We start from the raw sequence: 23247 nt of genomic DNA, 5'->3' as shown, positions 1-23247 counted from the left end.
CTGGGTAATTTGCCACTTTCAAATTTCTGTACTGAATGAAATATTACTAGGGATACACGATATATCGGTGAACATATCGGAATTGGACGATATTAGCTAAAAATGCCAAAATCGGTCCTGATGTCAAAGCTGACGTGTATACCTATATAAGACATGACATAATGACGCCACGTAAAATTTTGCGCTACACGTGCAACACAGCATTCCTAACCTAGCACACAATGTCTGCTGTGTGAATCAAGCAGTCAGGTCGAGTAGTCATTTGAAAGAGTAAAAAAAATTCAGCGAGACAACTCAAAGGCGAAATCGATTAAAGCCAAGATAATGGGATTCATTGCCCTTGACAATCAACCGTTCTCTTGGGTGATATTGGCTTTCGCCGACTGGTCGAGCACCGGTACACACTACCAAGTGGGCTATTTTTCAGATGTTGCCCTACCGGAGTTGCACAGTAATAGCTACACTGCTATTAGCTTCACGACATACATACATACATACATACTATGGAACGCTATTTGGGTCTATGCGTGTCAAAATAGATACAGAAGCACTGTCAAAGCTGTACAAAAAAGTCTGCAAACAAGCAAACACCAGCCACGAATGATGTGTTTACAATACATAGTTGTCTTTGCTGTCTTTGTTTCTAAGATAACTGCGTAGTTTAGACTAATTCGGTTAGCTAGCCAGCTATTTTTCGTCCTTTTAACGTAACGTAACGTAGTCAACACTGCTCGCTAGCCAGCTAGCCACCGAATAGCAACACTGTAGAAACTATTACATTCAACGGATCAACGGAACGATTGATTAGTGTAGTGTTAGCTAGCTACATAGTTGTCTTTGCTGTCCTTGTATCTAAGACAATTGTGTAGTTTATACTAATTAACGAGCCAGTTACCGAGGTTACATAGCTAGCTACCGAGGTTACCTAGCCAGCGACACTCTCAAACAAAGTCAACAACGCAGCCACTGCTAGCTAGCCCACTTCCGCAGTACGGTATCATTTTAATAATTTTGGTCAATAAGATTTCTGCAACGCAAGCTTAACTTTCTGAACATTCGAGACGTGTAGTTCACGTGTCATTCCAATCTCCTTTGCATTAGCGTAGCCTCTTCTGTAGCCTGTCAACTATGTGTCTGTCTATCCCTGTTCTCTCCTCTCTGCACAGACCATACAAACGCTTCACACCGCGTGGCCGCGGCCACCCTAACCTGGTGGTCCCAGCGCGCACCACCCACGTGGAGTCCCAGGTCTCCGGCAGCCTCTGGAACTGCCGATCTGCGGCCAACAAGGCAGAGTTCATCTCAGCCTATGCTTCCCTCCAGTCCCTCGACTTCTTGGCACTGACGGAAACATGGATCACCACAGATAACACTGCTACTCCTACTGCTCTCTCCTCGTCTGCCCACGTGTTCTCGCACACCCCGAGAGCTTCTGGTCAGCGGGGTGGCGGCACCGGGATCCTCATCTCTCCCAAGTGGTCTTTCTCCCTTTCTCCCCTTACCCATCTGTCTATCGCCTCCTTTGAATTCCATGCTGTCACAGTTACCAGCCCTTTCAAGCTTAACATCCTTATCATTTATCGCCCTCCAGGTTCCCTTGGAGAGTTCATCAATGAGCTTGATGCCCTGATAAGCTCCTTTCCTGAGGACGGCTCACCTCTCACAGTTCTGGGTGACTTTAACCTCCCCACGTCTACCTTTGACTCATTCCTCTCTGCCTCCTTCTTTCCACTCCTCTCCTCTTTTGACCTCACCCTCTCACCTTCCCCCCCTACTCACAAGGCAGGCAATACGCTCGACCTCATCTTTACTAGATGCTGTTCTTCCACTAACCTCATTGCAACTCCCCTCCAAGTCTCCGACCACTACCTTGTATCCTTTTCCCTCTCGCTCTCATCCATCACTTCCCACACTGCCCCTACTCGGATGGTATCGCGCCGTCCCAACCTTCGCTCTCTCTCCCCCGCTACTCTCTCCTCTTCCATCCTATCATCTCTTCCCTCTGCTCAAACCTTCTCCAACCTATCTCCTGATTCTGCCTCCTCAACCCTCCTCTCCTCCCTTTCTGCATCCTTTGACTCTCTATGTCCCCTATCCTCCAGGCCGGCTCGGTCCTCCCTTCCTGCTCCGTGGCTCGACGACTCATTGCGAGCTCACAGAACAGGGCTCCGGGCAGCCGAGCGGAAATGGAGGAAAACTCGCCTCCCTGCGGACCTGGCATCCTTTCACTCCCTCCTCTCTACATTTTCCTCTTCTGTCTCTGCTGCTAAAGCCACTTTCTACCACTCTAAATTCCAAGCATCTGCCTCTAACCCTAGGAAGCTCTTTGCCACCTTCTCCTCCCTCCTGAATCCTCCTCCCCCTCCTCCCCCCTCCTCCCTCTCTGCAGATGACTTCGTCAACCATTTTGAAAAGAAGGTCGACGACATCCGATCCTCGTTTGCTAAGTCAAACGACACCGCTGGTTCTGCTCACACTGCCCTACCCTGTGCTCTGACCTCTTTCTCCCCTCTCTCTCCAGATGAAATCTCGCGTCTTGTGACGGCCGGCCGCCCAACAACCTGCCCGCTTGACCCTATCCCCTCCTCTCTTCTCCAGACCATTTCCGGAGACCTTCTCCCTTACCTCACCTCGCTCATCAACTCATCCTTGACCGCTGGCTACGTCCCTTCCGTCTTCAAGAGAGCGAGAGTTGCACCCCTGCTGAAAAAACCTACACTCGATCCCTCCGATGTCAACAACTACAGACCAGTATCCCTTCTTTCTTTTCTCTCCAAAACTCTCGAACGTGCCGTCCTTGGCCAGCTCTCCCGCTATCTCTCTCAGAATGACCTTCTTGATCCAAATCAGTCAGGTTTCAAGACTAGTCATTCAACTGAGACTGCTCTTCTCTGTATCACGGAGGCGCTCCGCACTGCTAAAGCTAACTCTCTCTCCTCTGCTCTCATCCTCCTAGACCTATCGGCTGCCTTCGATACTGTGAACCATCAGATCCTCCTCTCCACCCTCTCCGAGTTGGGCATCTCCGGCGCGGCCCACGCTTGGATTGCGTCCTACCTGACAGGTCGCTCCTACCAGGTGGCGTGGCGAGAATCTGTCTCCTCACCACGTGCTCTCACCACTGGTGTCCCCCAGGGCTCTGTTCTAGGCCCTCTCCTATTCTCGCTATACACCAAGTCACTTGGCTCTGTCATAACCTCACATGGTCTCTCCTATCCTTGCTATGCAGACGACACACAATTAATCTTCTCCTTTCCCCCTTCTGATGACCAGGTGGCGAATCGCATCTCTGCATGTCTGGCAGACATATCAGTGTGGATGACGGACCACCACCTCAAGCTGAACCTCGGCAAGACGGAGCTGCTCTTCCTCCCGGGGAAGGACTGCCCGTTCCATGATCTCGCCATCACGGTTGACAACTCCATTGTGTCCTCCTCCCAGAGCGCTAAGAACCTTGGCGTGATCCTGGACAACACCCTGTCGTTCTCAACTAACATCAAGCCGGTGGCCCGTTCCTGTAGGTTCATGCTCTACAACATCCGCAGAGTACGACCCTGCCTCACACAGGAAGCGGCGCAGGTCCTAATCCAGGCACTTGTCATCTCCCGTCTGGATTACTGCAACTCGCTGTTGGCTGGGCTCCCTGCCTGTGCCATTAAACCCCTACAACTCATCCAGAACGCCGCAGCCCGTCTGGTGTTCAACCTTCCCAAGTTCTCTCACGTCACCCCGCTCCTCCGCTCTCTCCACTGGCTTCCAGTTGAAGCTCGCATCCGCTACAAGACCATGGTGCTTGCCTACGGAGCTGTGAGGGGAACGGCACCTCAGTACCTTCAGGCTCTGATCAGGCCCTACACCCAAACAAGGGCACTGCGTTCATCCACCTCTGGCCTGCTCGCCTCCCTACCACTGAGGAAGTACAGTTCCCGCTCAGCCCAGTCAAAACTGTTCGCTGCTCTGGCACCCCAATGGTGGAACAAACTCCCTCACGACGCCAGGACAGCGGAGTCAATCACCACCTTCCGGAGACACCTGAAACCCCACCTCTTCAAGGAATACCTAGGATAGGATAAAGTAATCCTTCTGACCCCCCCCCCCCCCTTAAAAGATTTAGATGCACTATTGTAAAGTGGTTGTTCCACTGGATGTCATAAGGTGAATGCACCAATTTGTAAGTCGCTCTGGATAAGAGCGTCTGCTAAATGACTTAAATGTAAATGTAATACCGCGTTGGTAATAAAGCATAATTTTTCAACCGCAACTTCTGGGGTAGCTAGCTTTAGCTTTGTACCTAGCTAGCACCAATACAACCAGCCTGAAAACAATAGTAGACCAGTAGAAACTGCAGTCATTTTCATTATTCTTAGCAATGATTTAGGAATCCTTGTGAGTGTATTAGCTAGGTTACCACTTGTTTGCCTATTGAAATTGAACTTCAGTTCATGAAAATAAATAGCTAGCCAGCTACTTAACCCTGTTGCCTAAAGCTAACGTTATAAGCAGCCAGATAGCGTCATCTGGCTAGTGAGGCTCGAACTGACTTTTATTTTGAAGGCTAACCGCAAAGTCAACTATTGTGGCAAATCCTTATTGTGGCTAGCTTCACATTAATGGTGGTCGGACCTATCTATGTGAAGCTAGCCACAATAAGGATTTGCCACAATAGTGGACCTTGCGGTTAGCCTTCAAAATAAAAGTATGGCATTGTACTATTTGTATTCATTTACATCACTATTAATGACATACTTTTATTTTGAAGGCTAACTGCAAAGTCCACTATTGTGGCAAATCCTTATTCAGGTTAGCTTCACATAGATGGGTCCGACCACTATTAATCAAATAAGAACTGTCTTATAAATTAGGGTTATTTTAGATGATGACACCTAGCTATATATAGCTAGTGTGTGTGTAACCTATATTTAACTAGGTAAGTGGGTTAAGAACAAATTCTTACTTACAATGACGGCCTACCCCGGCCAAACTTGGACGACGCTTGGCTAATTGTGCGCCGCCCTATGGGACTACCAATCAAGGCCGGATGTGATACAGCCTGGATTCAAACCAGGGTCTGTAGTGAAGCCTCTTGCACTGAGATGCAGTCCCTTAGACCGCTCGGTCCATGTGTGTGTTAACTCTAACTGTACTAGAATGCTTAAAAGGCCACAAAAATGTTAAATATCGGTTTAGTTTTTTGGGGGGGCAAGGAAAATATCGGATATCGGTATCGGGCAAAAATGTAATATCGGTGCATCACTAAATATTTCCACTACCTTTTCAAAACCATCTTTATTACCCAAACATAATTCCATACAATCACAATAACTTTCTTGTCTTTTAATAATTGTAAGTATATTTTAACAGCGCTTAACACCTAATAAACACTTTGTACTTTAACATAGGCTAGGCCTTGCTGTTACCTCATATCCCAGCGATAATGCCTTGCATTACACCTGAGAAGAAAACACTTCAACTTGCCATTGGCTCAACGACACCCGAGGTAAAAAAAAGGATGCACTTTCATACTAGGTTTAGGACCTCATATTGAAGCTTAGAGAGATCCCAACTGATGTATAGAACAATATTAAAAATGATCTACCTTGGTTTAGATAGAAGCATCATGAAACCTCTAACAAATTAATTTGACTTGGTGAAAATCTATTTTTTGGACCTAACTTGTTACTACTTTTCCCCAGGTGATTTCTTCCTTCACAGACTTCATGAAATGATGACCTCTTTCTAAATATTTGGTCAAATGGTTAATTTTCTGTATGGTTTCCAATAAAGAATGGTGGCTCAACTTACCCACTCTCCCCTAGGACATGCTCCCTACTTCACTGGTCCAAGACAGAGAGAATGAGGATCGGCAGGATATCAAATGAAAAATGAATAACAATTCTGAGGAAACAAACATGCATTCTCACCTTGGCAGACTTCTTAGGCCAGAACACCACAGGTACTCCAGTGGCAGCCATTTTGGGGTCATCATCTTCATGTTCCTTCAAGACAACCTGGGAAACAGGTAGAAGAGTAAAGTATGTTCCTGTGTTTTGTAATGGCTCATCCAGATATATACACAAGACAAAAAAATACATGAGAACTAAGCTGGATGAGGCACATACCTTCATGTCCTCCAGCAGGGCCTGGGGGTCCTTGATGCCATCTGGAACACCCTTCTTATTTTCAGGGAGGGCTTCCAGTTTCTCCACAAGGGCCTTGAGGCCCTTCAGTTCAAACTCAGTCAGATGAGTCCATTTACTCGGAGACTCTGAGACTGGCGAGCCAAAGGGGGTTTTGGGGAACTCTGGGGGCTGGGTGGAGGTGGGGATGCAGCTGTCCTCAGAATCATTGGACAAGGCAGCTTTGAGATGTCGAAGGCCGCTGGATTTACCCTTCCTGTTATCAGGAGAGCAGGGATCATCAAATGCTGACCTGTCACCCTGTTCATCTCGTCCCTGCTGCGTCTCGCAGGAGTCCTCCTCGTCCATGTCCTGACTCCGGGAGTCAGAGGAGGGGCTCTCTGTGCTCAGCTTAGTTTCCAAGTCTGAGGAAGACAAGGATGAGAGAAGACGAGGGGACCAATCTGCTATGCTCCATGTGTAACCATTCCGGTCAGATGATAATTTCAGTCACTTTCATCATGCTATCATTTATGTGAGAAGGCAAACTAACTGATTAAACAGATGAGTTATATCATTGGCTCTTTCCAAAGCATTACCCACTTGTGAGTGGTAATTACAACAAGAGTGCAAGGCAAGTCTCCCCATAAGAGTTCTCAGGATAGAACCAGTATTCATAGACACACTCTGGGTATTGGTTAAATAGCGGCATTAGCTGGGCTCACTCACCGATTAGCAGAGGCTCTCTGCGGAACTCCGGAGTGAGATGGGAGCGCTTGGTCAGGCAGTGCACGTACCTCTCCAGGACATACCAGCACATCTCATGGTAGAATGGGTAGCGGAACTTGGAATTAACCTGAAACAAGTTTGGAGAAACTTTCACAATCTGAGAGAACAAAAAGCTTTTAAAAAAAAGACAACGGGGGTTTCATTACCCATGTTTAATCTACTACCATGTTTTTATGATTAACAAGAGTTGATACCTCATCTTTACTGTGAGTCTAGTGATGCATTCACTCTGTTAATACCCAGACAGTAGATCTACTGTGACTGTCAAGTGTTGTAAAAAAAAATATATATATATATATATATATATATATATACACACACACATTTAGACAATAGTGACATTTTCAGTGGCTGGGAATTTTATGAAAATGAGAACTAGTTGAAAAATCCAACTTAAAAACAACATGGATAAAAGACAAAGGTTATGAACAGTAAAAAACATGTTTTTCAAGAAATTGGATGATATTTTAAGGAAACCAGATTAAAGTATGATTACATTTAAGTCATTTAGCAGACGCTCTTATCCAGAGCGACTTACAAATTGATGACCCAAGTATGAAAACTGACTTGCTTGTACATAGATTGAAAGTTTGATCATAAAGTTACTGGTCCCCTCCCCCATGTCAACCACTTGGATTCATTATAAAGGGGACAATGTGACATCACCTTAACTCTCATTTTAATACAGCATGATATTCTCTTACCTAATTTAAATAAGTACTGTCTTGTAACCAACATCGGAGAAGAAGTGTTTGCAGAGTAGCGTAGTTTATATAGCTACTCTTCTGGTGCCAAAAATGTGACTGTAGGGTGTCAGCAAATACAATAAAAAAAGTGTACCCTATTCATCTATGGCAAAGATACTTATATGTTTCCCCTTTCATCTGTGTCTGGTATTAGCTAGTTACTGGCTAGCTAGGTCTTCAGCCAGCATGGAACAAATGGGGGGGAGGTCCAAAACTCAGACGCAGCTGTCAAGTCAACACATCCGTCAGTGCTGCTGTGAACCACATCACAAGATACATACTAACCTAGAGATGTATGAAATATGTGATATAATTGATGCAATTTCAACGTTGTTTGAGTTGCTTTGTGTATCACCAAATTTGCTTGAGATGATTTTACTGCGACACTGCATCCAAGTTGCTTTTGACATATTCGTTTCAATGACTGGTCAGTCAAGGCGAGCTCCCGAATATAAGCTCCCCGCCCACTCAGCCAGGCTTTTCAAACTTCCCAGTAGTTAGCCATTTGAGAAAAAGTACTTTTCAAAATGACTGTTCGGGACCTTTAAGTTAAGCGACACAAATGTAAGACACACTGGCAAACCAGAGGCTCTTCTGAAGGCCAAGCTCTTCCATTCATTCACTTCTCCAGGCAGAGCTTGCCCTCTCATAGACACAGCAGCATGATCTGATTCCCACTCTCCTCTTAGAAACACAGCTATATTTATCTCCCAAAGACAATTTCACACAGATCAACACTTGTCAAAGTGATGATCCTTTCCTTTCTTTAGCTACATTTCTATCTCGAGGTATAAAAATAGAGCGAGCACAACGTGCCGAGCCCTGGGGAGCATATGAAACTGTCGCCGTTGTTACGCTCATGCCTCTTTTCCAGCAGAAACAAAAATAGTACGGTACTTCCTGCAAAGCTGACTCTTCCTACAATCTATCCATCATTTCTGAGAAAGCCACATTTAGCCAAGTATCCATATAAATCGCAAAGCCTGCAGGACTTGCATCCATATCATTACAATAACTACTCTGATCATATTATTGTAAAGAATATCCGAATAAGAAGAGTGAAATCTGTCTAGAAATCCCTCTATATAGGTCATACAGTACAAACAAACGCATACACACAAAACCAATCTTACACAATATCTGATCACCATAAGAAGCCCTTGGGAGTTTGTGTGAAAAGAAGAGATAAACAAATATGCCTACAGGCTTGACCCTTTTTCCTAGAAGTACGTCTCTGGATGATAATATAAAACAAGCGCCATGATTAAGTTCAGCCTTTGTAAAGCTGTATTCTGATTCAACATGCACTCCTGTCACCGACTCCATTTCCACATGAATATGGATGGCATTTTTTATAAAAGCAGGGGGGCAAAGCCCTCATCCTCATCTGCACCACCATTAGCATCAGTCTGCTTCTCAATTGGATGGTAATGGAAATTACTGCACTTTCAGCACTTGTGTGCCTTACGGTGTCACATTCCTGCACAGTTCCATTCAAATCCCTAGCTTCCCAACAGCTTATTTCATATTACTTAAACATATCCTGTTCAGATCTGTGAAAACCAAGGAGGTCTGGCTGAGGAAGGGCCTGTATTTCTATTTATTATGGATCCCCATTATCTGCTGACAAGGCAGCAGCTACTCTTCCTGGGGTCCAGCAAAATTAAATCCAGTTACACATTTTTAAAACATTACAATACATTGACAGATTTCACAACACACTGTGTTCCCTCATGCCCCTACTCCACCACTACCACATATCTACAATACAAAATCCATGTGTACGTGTGTGTATAGTGAGTATGTTATCGTGTGTGGGTGTGCATGTGTTTGTGTCGCTTCACAGTGCCCGCTGTTCCATAAGGTGTATTTTTATGTTTTTAAATCTAATTTTACTGCTTGCATCAGTTACTGGATGTGGAATAGACGTCCATGTCGTCATGGCTATATGTAGTACTGTGCGTCTCCCATAGACTGTTCTGGACTTGGGGACTGTGAAGAGACCTCGTGGCATTTCTTGTGGGGTATGCATGGGTGTCCGAGTTGTGCGCCAGTAGTTCAGACAGACAACTCGGTGCATTCAACATGTCAATACCTCTCATAAATACATGTAGTGATGAAGTCAATCTCTCCTCCACTTTGAGCCAGGAAAGATTGACATACATATTATTAATGTTAGCTTTCTGTGTACATCCAAGGGCCAGCTGCCCTGCCCTGTTCAGAGCCAATTGCAATTTTCCTAAGTCCATTTTTGTGGCACCTGACCACACAACTGAACAGCAGCCCAGTTGCAACAACTAGGGCCTGTAGGACCTGCCTTGTTGATAGTGCTGTTAAGGTAGAGCAGCGCTTTATTATGGACAGTCTTCTCCCCATCTTAGCTACTGTTGTATCAATATGTTTTGACCATGACAGTTCAAATCCAGAGTTACTCCAAGCAGTTTAGTCAACTTGCTCAATTTCCACATTATTTACTACATGATTTAGTTGTTTAGTGAATGATTTGTCCCAAATACAAAGCTTTCAGTTTTAGAAATACTTAGTACTAACTTATTCCTTGCCATCTACTTTGAAACTAACTGCAGCTCTTCGTTAAGTGTTGCAGTCATTTCAGTCGCTGACGTGTATAGTGATAAGTCATCCACATACAGTGGGGAGAACAAGTATTTGATACACTGCCGATTTTGCAGGTTTTCCTACTTACAAAGCATGTAGAGGTCTGTAATTTTTTATCATAGGTACACTTCAACTGTGAGAGACGGAATCTAAAACAAAAATCCAGAAAATCACATTGTATGATTTTTAAGTAATTAATTTGCATTTTATTGCATGACAAGTATTTGATCACCTACCACCCAGTAAGAATTCCAGCTCTCACAGACCTGTTAGTTTTTCTTTAAGAAGCCCTCCTGTTCTCCACTCATTACCTGTATTAACTGCACCTGTTTGAACTCGTTACCTGTTTACTAAGTTTACTAAGGGTTGGCAACAGGCTAATTGGTCGGCTATTTGAGCTAGTAAAGGGGGCTTTACTATTATTAGGTAGCGGAATGACTTTTACTTCCCTCCAGGCCTGGGTGCACACACTTAGTATTCTTATATTGAAAATATAGCAAATAGGAGTGGCAATATTGTCCACTATTATCCTCAGTAGTTTTCCATCCAAGTTGTCAGACACCAGTGGCTTGTCATTGTTGATATACAACAATCATTTTTTCACCTCTTCCACACACACAAAATTACAATTCTCATCTTTCATAATTTGGTCAGATATACTTGGATGTGTAGTGTCAGCTTTTGTTGTTGGCATGTCATGCCTAAGTTTGCTAATCGTGCCAATGAAAGAAATCATTAAAAGTAGTTGGCAATATCAGTGGGTTTTGTGATTAATGACCAATCTGATTCAATGAATGATGGAGCCGAGTTTGCCTTTTTGCCCAAAATGTAATTTAAGGTGCTCCAAAGCTTTTTACTATCATTCTTTGTCATTTATCTTTGTTTCATAGTGTAGTTTCTTCTTTATTATTCAGTTAGTCACATGATTCCTCAATTTTCAATACGTTCGCCAATCGGTTGTGCAGCCAGACTTATTTGCCATTCCTTTTGCCTCATCCCTCAACCATACCATTTTTCAATTCCTCATCATTCCACAGGGATTTAAGTCATTTTCTTAAATGGGTGCATGCTTATTAGTAACTGGAAAAGGCAATTTCATAAATGTGTCAAGTGCAGCATTTGTTTGCTCCTCATTAAACACCACGGACCAACAAATATTCTTTACATCAACAACATATGAATCACTACAAAACTTATTGTATGACCTCTTATAGACTATATTAGGCCCAGCCTTTGAAACTTTCATTTTCCTAGATATGGCTACTATATTGTGATCACTACATCTGATGGATCTGGATACTGCTTTCAAGCTAATTTCTGCATTAGTAAAGATGTGATCAATACATGTTGATTATTTCATTACTGGGCTGTTTTTAACTACCCTGGTAGGTTGACTGGTAACCTGGACCAGGCTGCAGGCACTGGTTACAGTTTGAAGCTTATTCTTGAGTGGGCAGCTTGATGAAAGCCAGTCAATATTTAAATCACCCAGAAAATATACCGCTGTTGATATCACATACATTATCAAGCATTTTACACGTTATCCAGATTCTGACTGTTAGCACTTGGTGGTCTATAGCAGCTTCCCACAATAATGGGCTTTAGGTGAGGCAGATTAACCTATAGACATATTACTTCAACAGTATTAACATGAGATCCTCTCTAAGCTTTCCATGAATGTGGTTCTAAATATAAAACAGCAACACCTCCACCACTGGCATTTCTGTAAATGTTATAACCTTGTATTGCTACCACTGTATCAAAGTTATTATCTAACTGATTTCAGAAAGTCAGAATATGAATGTCATCTGTTACTAGCAAACTATTGATTTCATGAACCTTGTTTCTTAAGCTACATATAAAATCAAATCGAATTAGTCACATGCGCCGAATACAACAGGTGTAGACCGTACAATGAAATGCTTACTTACGAGCCCATAACCAACAATGAAGTAAAATAAATACAGATAAGAATAAGAAATAAAAGTAACAAGTAATTAAAGAGCAGCAGTAAAACAACAATAGCGAGACTATATACAGGGGAGTACCGGTACAGAGTCAATGTGCAGGGGCACTGGTTAGTTGAGGTAGTATGTACATGTAGGTAGAGGTATTAAAGTGACTATGCATAGATGATAACAACAGAGAGTAGCAGTGGTGTAAAAGAGGGGTGGGGGGGGGGCAATACAAATTGTCTGGGTAGCCATTTGATTATGTGTTCAGGAGTCTTATGGCTTGGGGGTAGAAGCTGTTAAGAAGCCTTTTGGACATTGACTTGGCGCTCCGGTACAGCTTGCTGTGCGGAACCAGAGAGAACAGTCTATGACTAGGGTGGCTGGAGTCTTTGACAATTTTTAGGGCCTTCCTCTGACACCGCCTGGTATAGAGGTCCTGGATTGCAGGAAGCTTGGCCCCAGTGATGTACTGTGCCGTTTGTAGTTCCTTGTGGTCGGAGGCCGCGCAGTTGCCGTACCAGGGAGTGATGCAACCAGTCAGGATGCTCTCGATGGTGCAGCTGTAAAACCTTTTGAGGATCTAAGGACCCATGCCAAATCTTTTCAGTCTCCTGAGGGAGAATAGGTTTTGTCGTGCCCTCTTTACGACTGTCTTGGTGTGCTTGGACCATGTTAGTTTGTTTATGTGGACACCAAGGAACTTGAAGCTCTCAACCTGTTCCACTGCAGCCCCGTCGATGAGAATGGGGGTGTGCTCGGTCCTCTTTTTCCTGTAGTCCACAATCATCTCCTTTGTCTTGATCACGTTGAGGGAGAGGTTGTTGTCCTGGCACCACACAGCCAGGTCTCTGACCTCCTCCCTATAGGTTGTCTCGTCGTTGATCAGGCCTACCACTGTGTCATCGGCAAACTTAATGATGGTGTTGGAGTCGTGCCTGGCCGTGCAGTCATGAGTGAACAGGGAGTACAGGAGGGGACTGAGCACGCATTCCTGACAGGCCCCTGTGTTGAGGATCAGCATGGCGGATGTGTTGTTACCTACCCTTACCACCTGGGGACGGCCCATTAGGAAGTCCACAATCCAGTTGCAGAGTGACGTGTTTAGTTCCAGGGTCCTTAGCTTATTGATGAGCTTTGAGGGCACTATGGTGTTGAACGCTGAGCTGTAGTCAATGAATAACATTCTCACATAGGTGTTATTTTTGTCCAGGTGGGAAAGGGCAGTGTTGAGTGCAATAGAGATTGCATCATCTGTGGATCTGTTGGGGCGGTATGCAAATTGAGTGGGTCTAGGGTTTCTGGGATAATGGTGTTGATGTGAGCCATAACCAGCCTTTCAAAGCCCTTCATGGCTTCAGACGTGAGTGCTACGGGTCGGTAGTCATTTAGGTAGGTTACCTTTGTGTTCTTGGGCACAGGGACTATGGTGGTCTGCTTAAAACATGTTGGTATTACAGACTCGGACAGGGAGATGTTGAAAAATATGTTAACGTTGGCTATTTTGAGCACTTTTCTTCTAGGATGCTTACTTGTTTTCATTGCTTTACGGTGAAGCTTAGCAGAAGTAGATATGCTCCTGTTATTTATGTTAGTGCAGGGTGAGCTGCACACAGTGGACTTCCTACTAGGGAACGCCGCCTCAGTGCTAACAGTATAAATCTGGTTCATATGCACATGATTACCTCATACAATAGCTGAAGGATCAGCAGAGGCATTCAGGGCAGCTAGAGGGACAAAATTACACTGTTATTTTATTTATTATTTCACCTTTATTTAACTAGGTAGGCCAGTTGAGAACAAGTTCTCATTTACAACTGCGACCTGGCCAAGATAAAGCAAAGCAGTTATACAAAAAACAACACAGAGTTACACATAAACAATGTGTAACAATAACACAAACAATAAACAATAACACAAAAGAAAAGACAAATAGAAAAATCTATGTACAGTGTGTGCAAATGTAGAAGAGTAGGAAGGTAACCATAAATAGGCCCCAGAGGCGAAAATAATTACAATTTAGCATTAATACTGGAGTGATAGATGTGCAGATGATGATGTGCAAGTAGAGATACTGGGGTGCAAAAGAGCAAGAGGTTAAGTAATAATATGGGGATGAGGTAGTCGGATGTGCTATTTACAGATTGGCTGTGTACAGGTACAGTGATGGGTAAGCTGCTCAGACAGCTGACGCTTAAAGTTAGAGAGGGAGATATAAGTCTCCAGCTTCAGATTTTTGCAATTCGTTCATGTCATTGGCAGCAGAAAACTGGAAGGAAAGGCAGCCAAAGGAAGTGTTGGCTTTGGGGATGACCAGTGAAATATACTTGCTTGAGCGCGTGCTACGGGTGGGTGTAGCTATGGTGACCAGTGAGCTGAGATAAGGCAGGGCTTATAGATGACTTATAGATGACCTGGAGCCAGTGGGTTTGGCGACGGATATGTAGTGAGGGCCAGCCAACGAGAGCATACAGGTCACAGTGGTGGGTAGTATATGGGGCTTTGGTGATAAAATGGACGGCACTGTAATAGACTACATCCAGTTTGCTGAGTAGAGTGTTGGAGGCTATTTTGTAAATGACATCGCCAAAGTCAAGGATCGGTAGGATAGTCCGTTTTTTGAGGACAAGTTTGGCAGCATGAGTGAAGGAGGCTTTGTTTCGAAATAGGAAGCCGATACTAGATTTTATTTTGGATTGGAGATGCTTAATGTGAGTCTTGAAGGAGAGTTTACAGTCTAACCAGACACCTAGGTATTTGTAGTTGTCCACATATTAAAGGTCAGAACGGTCCAGAGTAGTGATGCTAGTCGAGCGGGAGGGTGTGGGCAGCAATCGGTTGAAGAGCATGCACTTAGTTTTACTAGCATTTAAAAGCAGTTGCGAGGCCACGGAAGGAGTGTTGTATGGCGTTGAAGCTCGTTTGGAGGTTTGTTAGCACAGTGTCCAAAGAAGGGCCAGATGTATACAGAATGGTGTCGTCTGCGTAGAGGTGGATCAGAGAATCACCAGCAGCAAGAGCGACATCAATGATATATACAGAGAAAAGAGTCGTCCCGAGAGATTAACCCTGTGGCACCGCCATAGAGACTGCCAGAGGTTCGGACAACAGCCCTCCGATTTGACACACTGAAATGAGAAGTAGTTGGTGAACCAGGCGAGACAGTCATTAGAGAAGCCAAGGCTATTGAGTCTGCCGATAAGAATGCGGTGATTGACAGAGTCGAAAGCCTTGGCCAGGTCGATGAAGACGGCTGCACAGCACTGTCTGTTATCGATGGCGGTTATGATATCATTTAGGACATTGAGCGTGGCTGAGGTGCACCCATGACCAGCTCGGAAACCAGATTGCATAGTGGAGAAAGTACGGTTGGATTCAAAATGGTCGGTGATCTGTTTATTAACTTGGCTTTCGAAGATTTTAGAAAGGCAGGGCAGGATGGATATAGGTCTATAACAGTTTGGGTCTAGAGTCTCCCCCTTTGAAGAGGGGGATGACCGCACCAGCTTTCGATCTTGGGGGATCTCAGATGATACGAAAGAGAGGTTGAATAGGCTAGTAATAGGGATTGCAACAATTTTGCCGGATAATTTTAGAAAGAGAGGGTCCAGATTGTCTAGCCCAGCTGATTTGTAGGGATCCAGATTTTGCAGTTCTTTCAGAACATCAGGTTACTTACATTGTGTCTACCAACTCCCCTGGTATAATGTACATTTGCTGAAGAATTATGACAACTCAGCATCACAATGGCAGGGATTAGCTGACCTGGGCTTGAGTCATTGATAAGTCATTGTCTCAATGCAGCCTTACAGTGTTGTGAAAGGATCCAGGAACCCAAATGATTTGGGTGGATCCCATCCTCCTTATAAAACGTGTTTTGTTTCCAAAAAGGTATCGAAATTGTCAACAAAAGTTACACCCATCGAGCTGCAATAATCACGTAGCCAGTTGTGAAGAGAAAGAATCCTGCTAAAGCGTTCAATGCCACGATTCAGAGGGCACAGAGCCAAATATGATGTGTATTTTATTAGCGTTTAGCAGAGTCAATGACCTCTTTAAAATCCAGTTTCAACAGTTCAGAGTTGCCCTTAATAATGTCATTAAAACCCACACGAACTACGATAGAATCGATTTCCATGTCCTGAAGTAGTACATTCGGTAGCAGTTTAGTAATGTCGTTTACTCAAGCTCTGGGATAGGACATTGTTCCTGGTGCAAAAACAGTCACATTTCTTACCATGGAGCAGCCCAAAATCACGGCTGGCGAGAAGGACGAGGACACCCACCCACTCCCATGCCTCGGAAAACACTTTATGGACGGGCGAGAGGCAGGATAACTTGAGCCTGTTGCTCCCGGCGCAGGCCTCCAACAGATGGAGAATCCCCGCTCAATCCAGAGAAGGGACGGAAGGTTGCCGACGTCAACTTCGAAATCGTAGGAGTAGGCACTGCGGCCGCAGACATAGGTACCCCCTGCGACGAAGGTGCAGGAAGATCAGGCTCCAGGACGCTGAAACTATTCGTTGTTTGTATCTGCTCCGGGCCTATCGTTGGGAGTGTAGACTGCTTTGCGGGAGGCCGCTGTCTTTGGCTTTCACGGCTCATGACATGCGACCATCATTGGTTGCCTTGCTCCTCTTGCTGTGCCCCTTCGACTCTGCTATCAGATGGGGGAGCTCCAGGCAACGCAGGCCAGTCGGATAATGACAAAAGACATGGCGGAGATGCATCCAATAAGCGCGAACGCCGTCCAGCCACTGGCGTAGAAATGGTAAACATTCCACTCTGCGTTTTAACCAGTTTCTTAGGTAGGCTGGCGACCTGCGTGATCAAGGAAGCCACCTCAAGCCTACAATCCCTGGCAAGCAAACAATTGCCGCATTGGAACTCTAAGTGATCCGGTTTGTCCTGAAGCAAAGCGTAGTAGACACAGCTCCTACAGCGCTGGAACACTACAATTATTTCTCCAGACAAAGAGGGCTCAATTGCAAAACTCATCTGGGACTAACTTCGTTAGCTTGATGGCAAGCAGCTTAGCAGCTCTGTCAAGCAGGCTTCAACCTGTCTGTTAAGCAGAATTCTGGGACAAGAAATAGCGGTCCTAGGTGTTAAAAGCTAACCACGTCACGGAATCCACGCAAAAACAAGTTTGGTATTTATATTTAACAAATGTTAGTTATGTTTTAATAAAAAATAACAAACCTGGCCTCCCGGGTGGCGCAGTGGTCTAGAGCACTGCATCGCAGTGCTATGCTGCGCCACCAGAGTCTGGGTTCGCGCCCAGGCTCTGTCGCAGCCGGCCGCGACCGGGAGGTCCGTGGGGCGACGCACAATTGGCTTAGCGTCGTCCGGGTTAGGGAGGGTTTGGTCGGTAGGGATATCCTTGTCTCATCGCGCTCCAGCGACTCCTGTGGCGGGCCGGGCGCAGTGCGCGCTAACTGAGGGGGGCGGGTGCACGGTGTTTCCTCCGACACATTGGTGCGGCTGGCTTCCGGGTTGGAGGCGCGCTGTGTTAAGAAGCAGTGCGGCTTGGTTGGGTTGTGCTTCGGAGGACGCAGGGCTTTCGACCTTCGTCTCTCCCGAGCCCGTACGGGAGTTGTAGCGATGAGACAAGATAGTAATTACTAGCGATTGGATACCACGAAAATTGGGGAGAAAAGGGGATAAAATTTAAAATAAAAAATAAAAGAAAAAAAATAAAAAAATAACAAACCGAGTGTTTCCAGCATAGTTTTCAGCTGCGCACTCTAATGACGTCACAAGGTTGGTTTGACATTCTCACACTCATTGATGCAGCAAACTAAGTGACCTTGACTTGTTTGTATGAGGTGAGGCTGTTTCCCCATCCATCTTCATTGTAGAGACACAGTTAAGTTTAACCAATGGTCATAGGTGGAGTGAAGCGTCAGTAGTGGGACACCTGTATGACAGCCTACCTTAGTCCTATTCTCTATCTCATAGATGGAGAGTTGCATGGGAATGTTAAAGCTGTGCAGAATGTTGCCTCCAAACACCAGCGTGTCCTCAGGGGTGTAGACTGCATGAATCCAGCCTGAAACAGGACAGCCAGCCAAACATCATGAGAACCGGCTGACCCACTCAAAACAGACATAGCATGCCCAAACATGTCCTCAATCACATGCTTGAATAAAGCAGAGCATGTAATGTATGGTTTGCTACAATAATATTAACGTTAATATGATAGGAATACATCAAAATGAAATGCTAGGCAGTTCACCAGAGGGGATGAAGAAGGTGTAGCCCTGTTTCAGCTCCACCCTCTGGCAGCCATCTGCACGGTCTCCCAGGAAGATGTCACTCTGCTTGCCTGACAGAACCCAGTCCTCATACAGGGCAAGGTTATGAGGCGTCGGAGGCACCAGCCAGAACACCTGGGGACAGGACAGGGTATGAAAAGTTGTGAATGTAGCTTTGGTAGTCATCTAAAACAAGGGTGATATTTCTATGTTAACAGCACTCAATGTTACATCTTATATTAGAGAAGTCAGGACATTTCTTAGATTTGACTATCCTATCACAACATTTCTCTTCCTCTAGCTTGAAATTTGCACGTTTATATAATGAGATGCCTCAACGGACTACCTAGCAACAGTCCTGTGATTTCTGCAGCCGTCGCTGAGAAAAACAGGGGACAGGTTCATTTGTAGCGCCTCTGCAGAAATCTGATACATATACAGTACCAGCATTGGGGGAGGGTACATCAGAGCCTCAGGTGGATGCACTGCTGTTATCCACATACTGTTCAAAAAATATATATAATAATAAAAATACATGAACTTACCTTCCCTCCCTTGAAAACGTGATACCACACAGACGTGCCCCCGAAATCAATGTGGAAGTCAGTATAGCAGCCCTTCACGCTCATTAAACAGTACCTACAGAGGAGGGATGAGAGGGATGGATAATGAGACCCTGCATGTGCATAGTTATGATGAACCTGAGGGATCATATAAAGATGGTGGGTTAGATGCTGAGCTGAATGAACATCATGAACAGAAATGGGTAAATAAAAGTATGGTCACCAACTTTGTCAAGGAAGTGATCAGTGAGCAAATTTTTGTTCACTGTTTTTACCCCAGAAACTATACAGAAAGTGTAGCATTGCAACATTACAGTACATGGAATGGAGCTTGAGTATGGAAGCTATTTGGCCGAAAATGTGTATTTATTCCTTCGAAACAAGCAGTTCAACCAATTTGGAACAGCCCCAATACCTGGTTGAAATCTTCTACATCTACCAATACTCTATTCCGACCAACATCAAAAAAATCAATAACCACAAATGTGTTAAGAGAACACACAATACCCCATAATGTCAAAGTGGAATGTTATTTGCAGTTTTCACTAATTAATTAAGAAAGAAAAGATGAAATGTCTTGAGTCAATAAGTATTCAACTCCTTTCTTATGGAAAGCCTAAAGTTCAGGAGTAAATATGTTGCTTAGCAAGTAATATAAGTTGCATGGACAATTATCTGTAAGGTCCCTCAGTCGAGCAGTGAATTTCAAACACAGATTCAACCACAAAGACCAGAGAAGGGCCCTCGCAAACAAGGGCACCTATTGGTAGATAGTTTTTTTTTTTAAAGTAGATGTTGAATATCCCTTTGAGCATGCTGTAGTTATTAATTGTACTTTGGATGGTGTATCAATACTAGAGGTCGACCGATTAATCGGAATGACCGATTAATTAGGGCCGATTTCAAGTTTTCATAACAAATCGGTAATCGGCATTTTTGGACACCGATCACGGTCGATTACATTGCAATCCATGAGGAGACTGCGTGGCAGGCTGACTACCTGTTATGCGAGTGCAGCAAGGAGCCAAGGTAAGGTGCTAGCTAGCGTTAAACGCATCTTATAAAAACAATAAATCTTAACATAATCACTAGTTAACTACACATGGTTGATGATATTACTAGTTTATCTAGCTTGTCCTGCGTTGCATATAATCGATGCGGTGCCTGTTAATTTCTCATTGAATCATAGCCTACTTCACCAAACGGTTATTTAACAAGCGCATTCGCGGAAAAAAAAAACACTGTCGTTGCACCAGTGTACCTAACCATAAACATCAACGCCTTTCTTAAAATCAATGCACAAGTATATATTTTTAAACCTGCATATTTAGTTAATATTGCCTGCTAACATGAATTTCTTTTAAGTAGGGGAATTGTGTCACTTCTCTTGCGTTCTGTGCAACAGAGTCAGGCTATACGCAGCAGTTTGGGCCGCCTGGCTCGTTGCCAACTGTGTGAAGACCAACTTCGCCAAACGGGGGATGATTTAACAAAAGCGCATTTGCAAAAAAAGCACAATCGTTGCACGAATGTACCTAACCATAAACATCAATGCCTTTCTTAAAATCAATACACAGAGGTATATTTTTTTAAACCTGCATATTTAGTTAAAAGAAATCCAGGTTAGCAGGAAATATTTAACTAGGGAAATTGTGTCACTTCTCTTGCGTTAATTGCAAGCAGAGTCAGGGTATATGCAACAGTTTGGGCCGCTTGGCTCGTTGCGAACTAATTTGCCAGAATTTTACGTAATTATGACATAACATTGAAGGTTGTGCAATGTAACAGGAATATTTAGACTTATGGATGCCACCCGTGTATTTCACTGAAAGAATAAACGTTTTGTTTTCGAAATGATCGTTTCTGGATTTGACCATATTAATGACATAAGGCTCGTATTTCTGTGTGTTATTATGTTATAATTAAGTCTATGATTTGATATTTGATAGAGCAGTCTGACTGAGCGGTGGTAGGCAGCAGCAGGCTCGTAAGCATTCATTCAAACAGCACTTTCGTGCGTTTGCCAGCAGCTCTTCCCTGTGCTTCAAGCATTGAGCTGTTTATGACTTCAAGCCTATCAACTCCCGAGATTAGGCTGGTGTAACCGATGTGAACTGGCTAGCTAGTTAGCGGAGTGCACGCTAATAGCGTTTCAATCGGTGACGTAACTCGCTCTGAGACCTTGAAGTAGTTGTTCCTCTTGCTCTGCAAGGGCTTTTGTTGAGTGATGGGTAACGCTGCTTTGAGGGTGGCTGGTGTCGATGTGTTCCTGGTTCGAGCCCAGGAAGGGGCGAGGAAAGGGACGGAAGCTATACTGTTACACTGGCAATACTAAAGTGCCTATAAGAACATCCAATAGTCAAAGGTATATGAAATACAAATGGTATAGAGAAAATTGTCCTATAATAACTACAACCTAAAACTTCTTACCTGGGAATATTGAAGACTCATGTTAAAAGAAACCACCAGCTTTCATATGTTGTCATGTTCTGAGCAAGGAACTTAAACGTTAGCTTTTTTACATGGCGCATATTGTACTTTTACTTTCTTCTCCAACACTTTGTTTTTGCATTATTTAAACCAAATTGAACATGTTTCATTATTTATTTGAGGCTAAATTGATTTTATTGATGTATTATATTAAGTTAAAATAAAAGTGTTCATTCAGTATTGTTGTAATTGTCATTATTACAAATAAATAAATGTAAATATTTTTAAATAAAAGATTTGTCTGATTAATCAGTATCGGCTTTTTTTGGTCCTCCAATAATCGTTATCGGCGTTGAAAAATCATAATCGGTCGACCTCTACTCAATACACCCAGTCACTACAAAGATACAAGCGTCCTTCCTAACTCAGTTGCCGGAGAGGAAAGAAACCGCTCAGGGGTTTCACCATGAGGACAATGGTGACTTTAAAACAGTTAGAGTTTAATGGCTGTGAAAGGAGAAAACTGAGGAGGGATCAACAACATTGTAGTTACTCTACAATACTAAACTAATTGACAGAGTGAAAAGGAAGCCTGTACAGAATGAAAATATTCCAAAGCATGCATCCTGTTTGCAAGAAGGCACTAAAGTACAACTGCAAAAGTTTTGTCCTGAATATAAAGTCTTATGTTTGGGACAGATCCAATACAACACATTATGGAGTACTACTCTCCATATTTTCAAGCATATTAGTGCCTGCATCATGTTATGGGTATGCTTGTAATCATTAAGGACTGGGGAGTTTTTAAGGATAAAAAAAAGAAATGGAGCCAAGCGCAGGCAAAAGGAAAACTTGGTTCAGTCTGCATTCCACCAAACACTGGGAGATTAATTCACCTTTCAGCAAGACAATAACCTAAAACACACGGCCAAATCTACTGGAATTGCTTACCAAGACAGTGAGTGTTCCTCAGTGGCCGAGTTACAGTTTTGACTGAAATCTACTTAGAAATCTGTGGCCGTGGCCAATGGCGCAGTCTCTGAAGGAACATTTTTAAATGCTGTCCTCTTGGCCGCAGAGACTTCCTGCAAATTTTGCCTTCGGAGGGGAGAAAATGTTAAAGTTTTAAGCTCATTTCCTGCAATTCTACACATTTTGCCGAGGCTTATGTGGTGTGCTTATGCAGCGGAGTGAATCAAACATTCGAACAAAATATTCTCATTGACAGTATAGTTTTTATTTTTGTGATTGTCTGTTCTCAAAGATGATCTTAAACAAATATATAACTCCATTATCTTTTCTACATACTTTATATCTGGTTTTAGTAATTTAAAGATGCACTATGCAGAAATCACTAAAATTGCTACAATTCTAATAGTGTAGAGAATCATTGTATCATCGAAACTGCTGTGAAATATCTTATCCATAACCAAAAACAAGTATTTGTATTTTCAGCTGTTGGATGCTGGTGTACAAAACCGAAAGAAAAAGATGCATAAACTAAACTTAAGAACGGGAAGCATAGAAATAGTGCACATAGAACAGATCTACCGCTTCTTAGACATGCTTTCAATGAGAATGACAGATCTATAAAACACACATTTGTATGTGAATTTGGTCGGGTCACCCAAAAAGTTGCATATCGAAGCTTTAAGTTTACACTGAATACGTTTTACAATCCCAATTTCTTCTCCCTCTCAAAACAAAATAAAAATGTACTTAAATAATAATCTGATATTTTGGAGTGGCGGCAACTATTTAGCAGCAGCAGGCCGCAG

At 43.7% G+C, this 23247-nt stretch overlaps 1 protein-coding gene across 11 annotated transcripts in view; it reads right to left on the bottom strand.

The window, feature by feature from the left end:
* The window catches only part of LOC139544509 (lysine-specific demethylase 2B-like), a 59226-nt gene that overhangs the window by 28773 nt on the left and 7206 nt on the right, over nucleotides 1–23247 (bottom strand). For 10 of the 11 annotated variants that reach the window (XM_071351666.1, XM_071351667.1, XM_071351669.1 and 7 more), the window contains 6 exons: nucleotides 19022–19115; nucleotides 18458–18611; nucleotides 18156–18271; nucleotides 6846–6972; nucleotides 6120–6541; nucleotides 5922–6008 (listed from right to left, as the gene is read on the bottom strand). In XM_071351666.1, coding sequence (XP_071207767.1) covers nucleotides 5922–6008; nucleotides 6120–6541; nucleotides 6846–6972; nucleotides 18156–18271; nucleotides 18458–18611; nucleotides 19022–19115 — 1000 coding nt within the window. Of the gene's footprint in view, nucleotides 1–5921; nucleotides 6009–6119; nucleotides 6542–6845; nucleotides 6973–18155; nucleotides 18272–18457; nucleotides 18612–19021; nucleotides 19116–22420; nucleotides 22504–23247 lie in introns of those variants that run through there. The other variant, XM_071351675.1, reaches the window with a different exon arrangement.

This window comes from Salvelinus alpinus, chromosome 18 (assembly GCF_045679555.1).
Source record: "Salvelinus alpinus chromosome 18, SLU_Salpinus.1, whole genome shotgun sequence".
In the NCBI taxonomy this organism is placed as follows: domain Eukaryota; kingdom Metazoa; phylum Chordata; class Actinopteri; order Salmoniformes; family Salmonidae; genus Salvelinus; species Salvelinus alpinus.
This window is presented reverse-complemented; position numbering and strand designations above follow the sequence as displayed.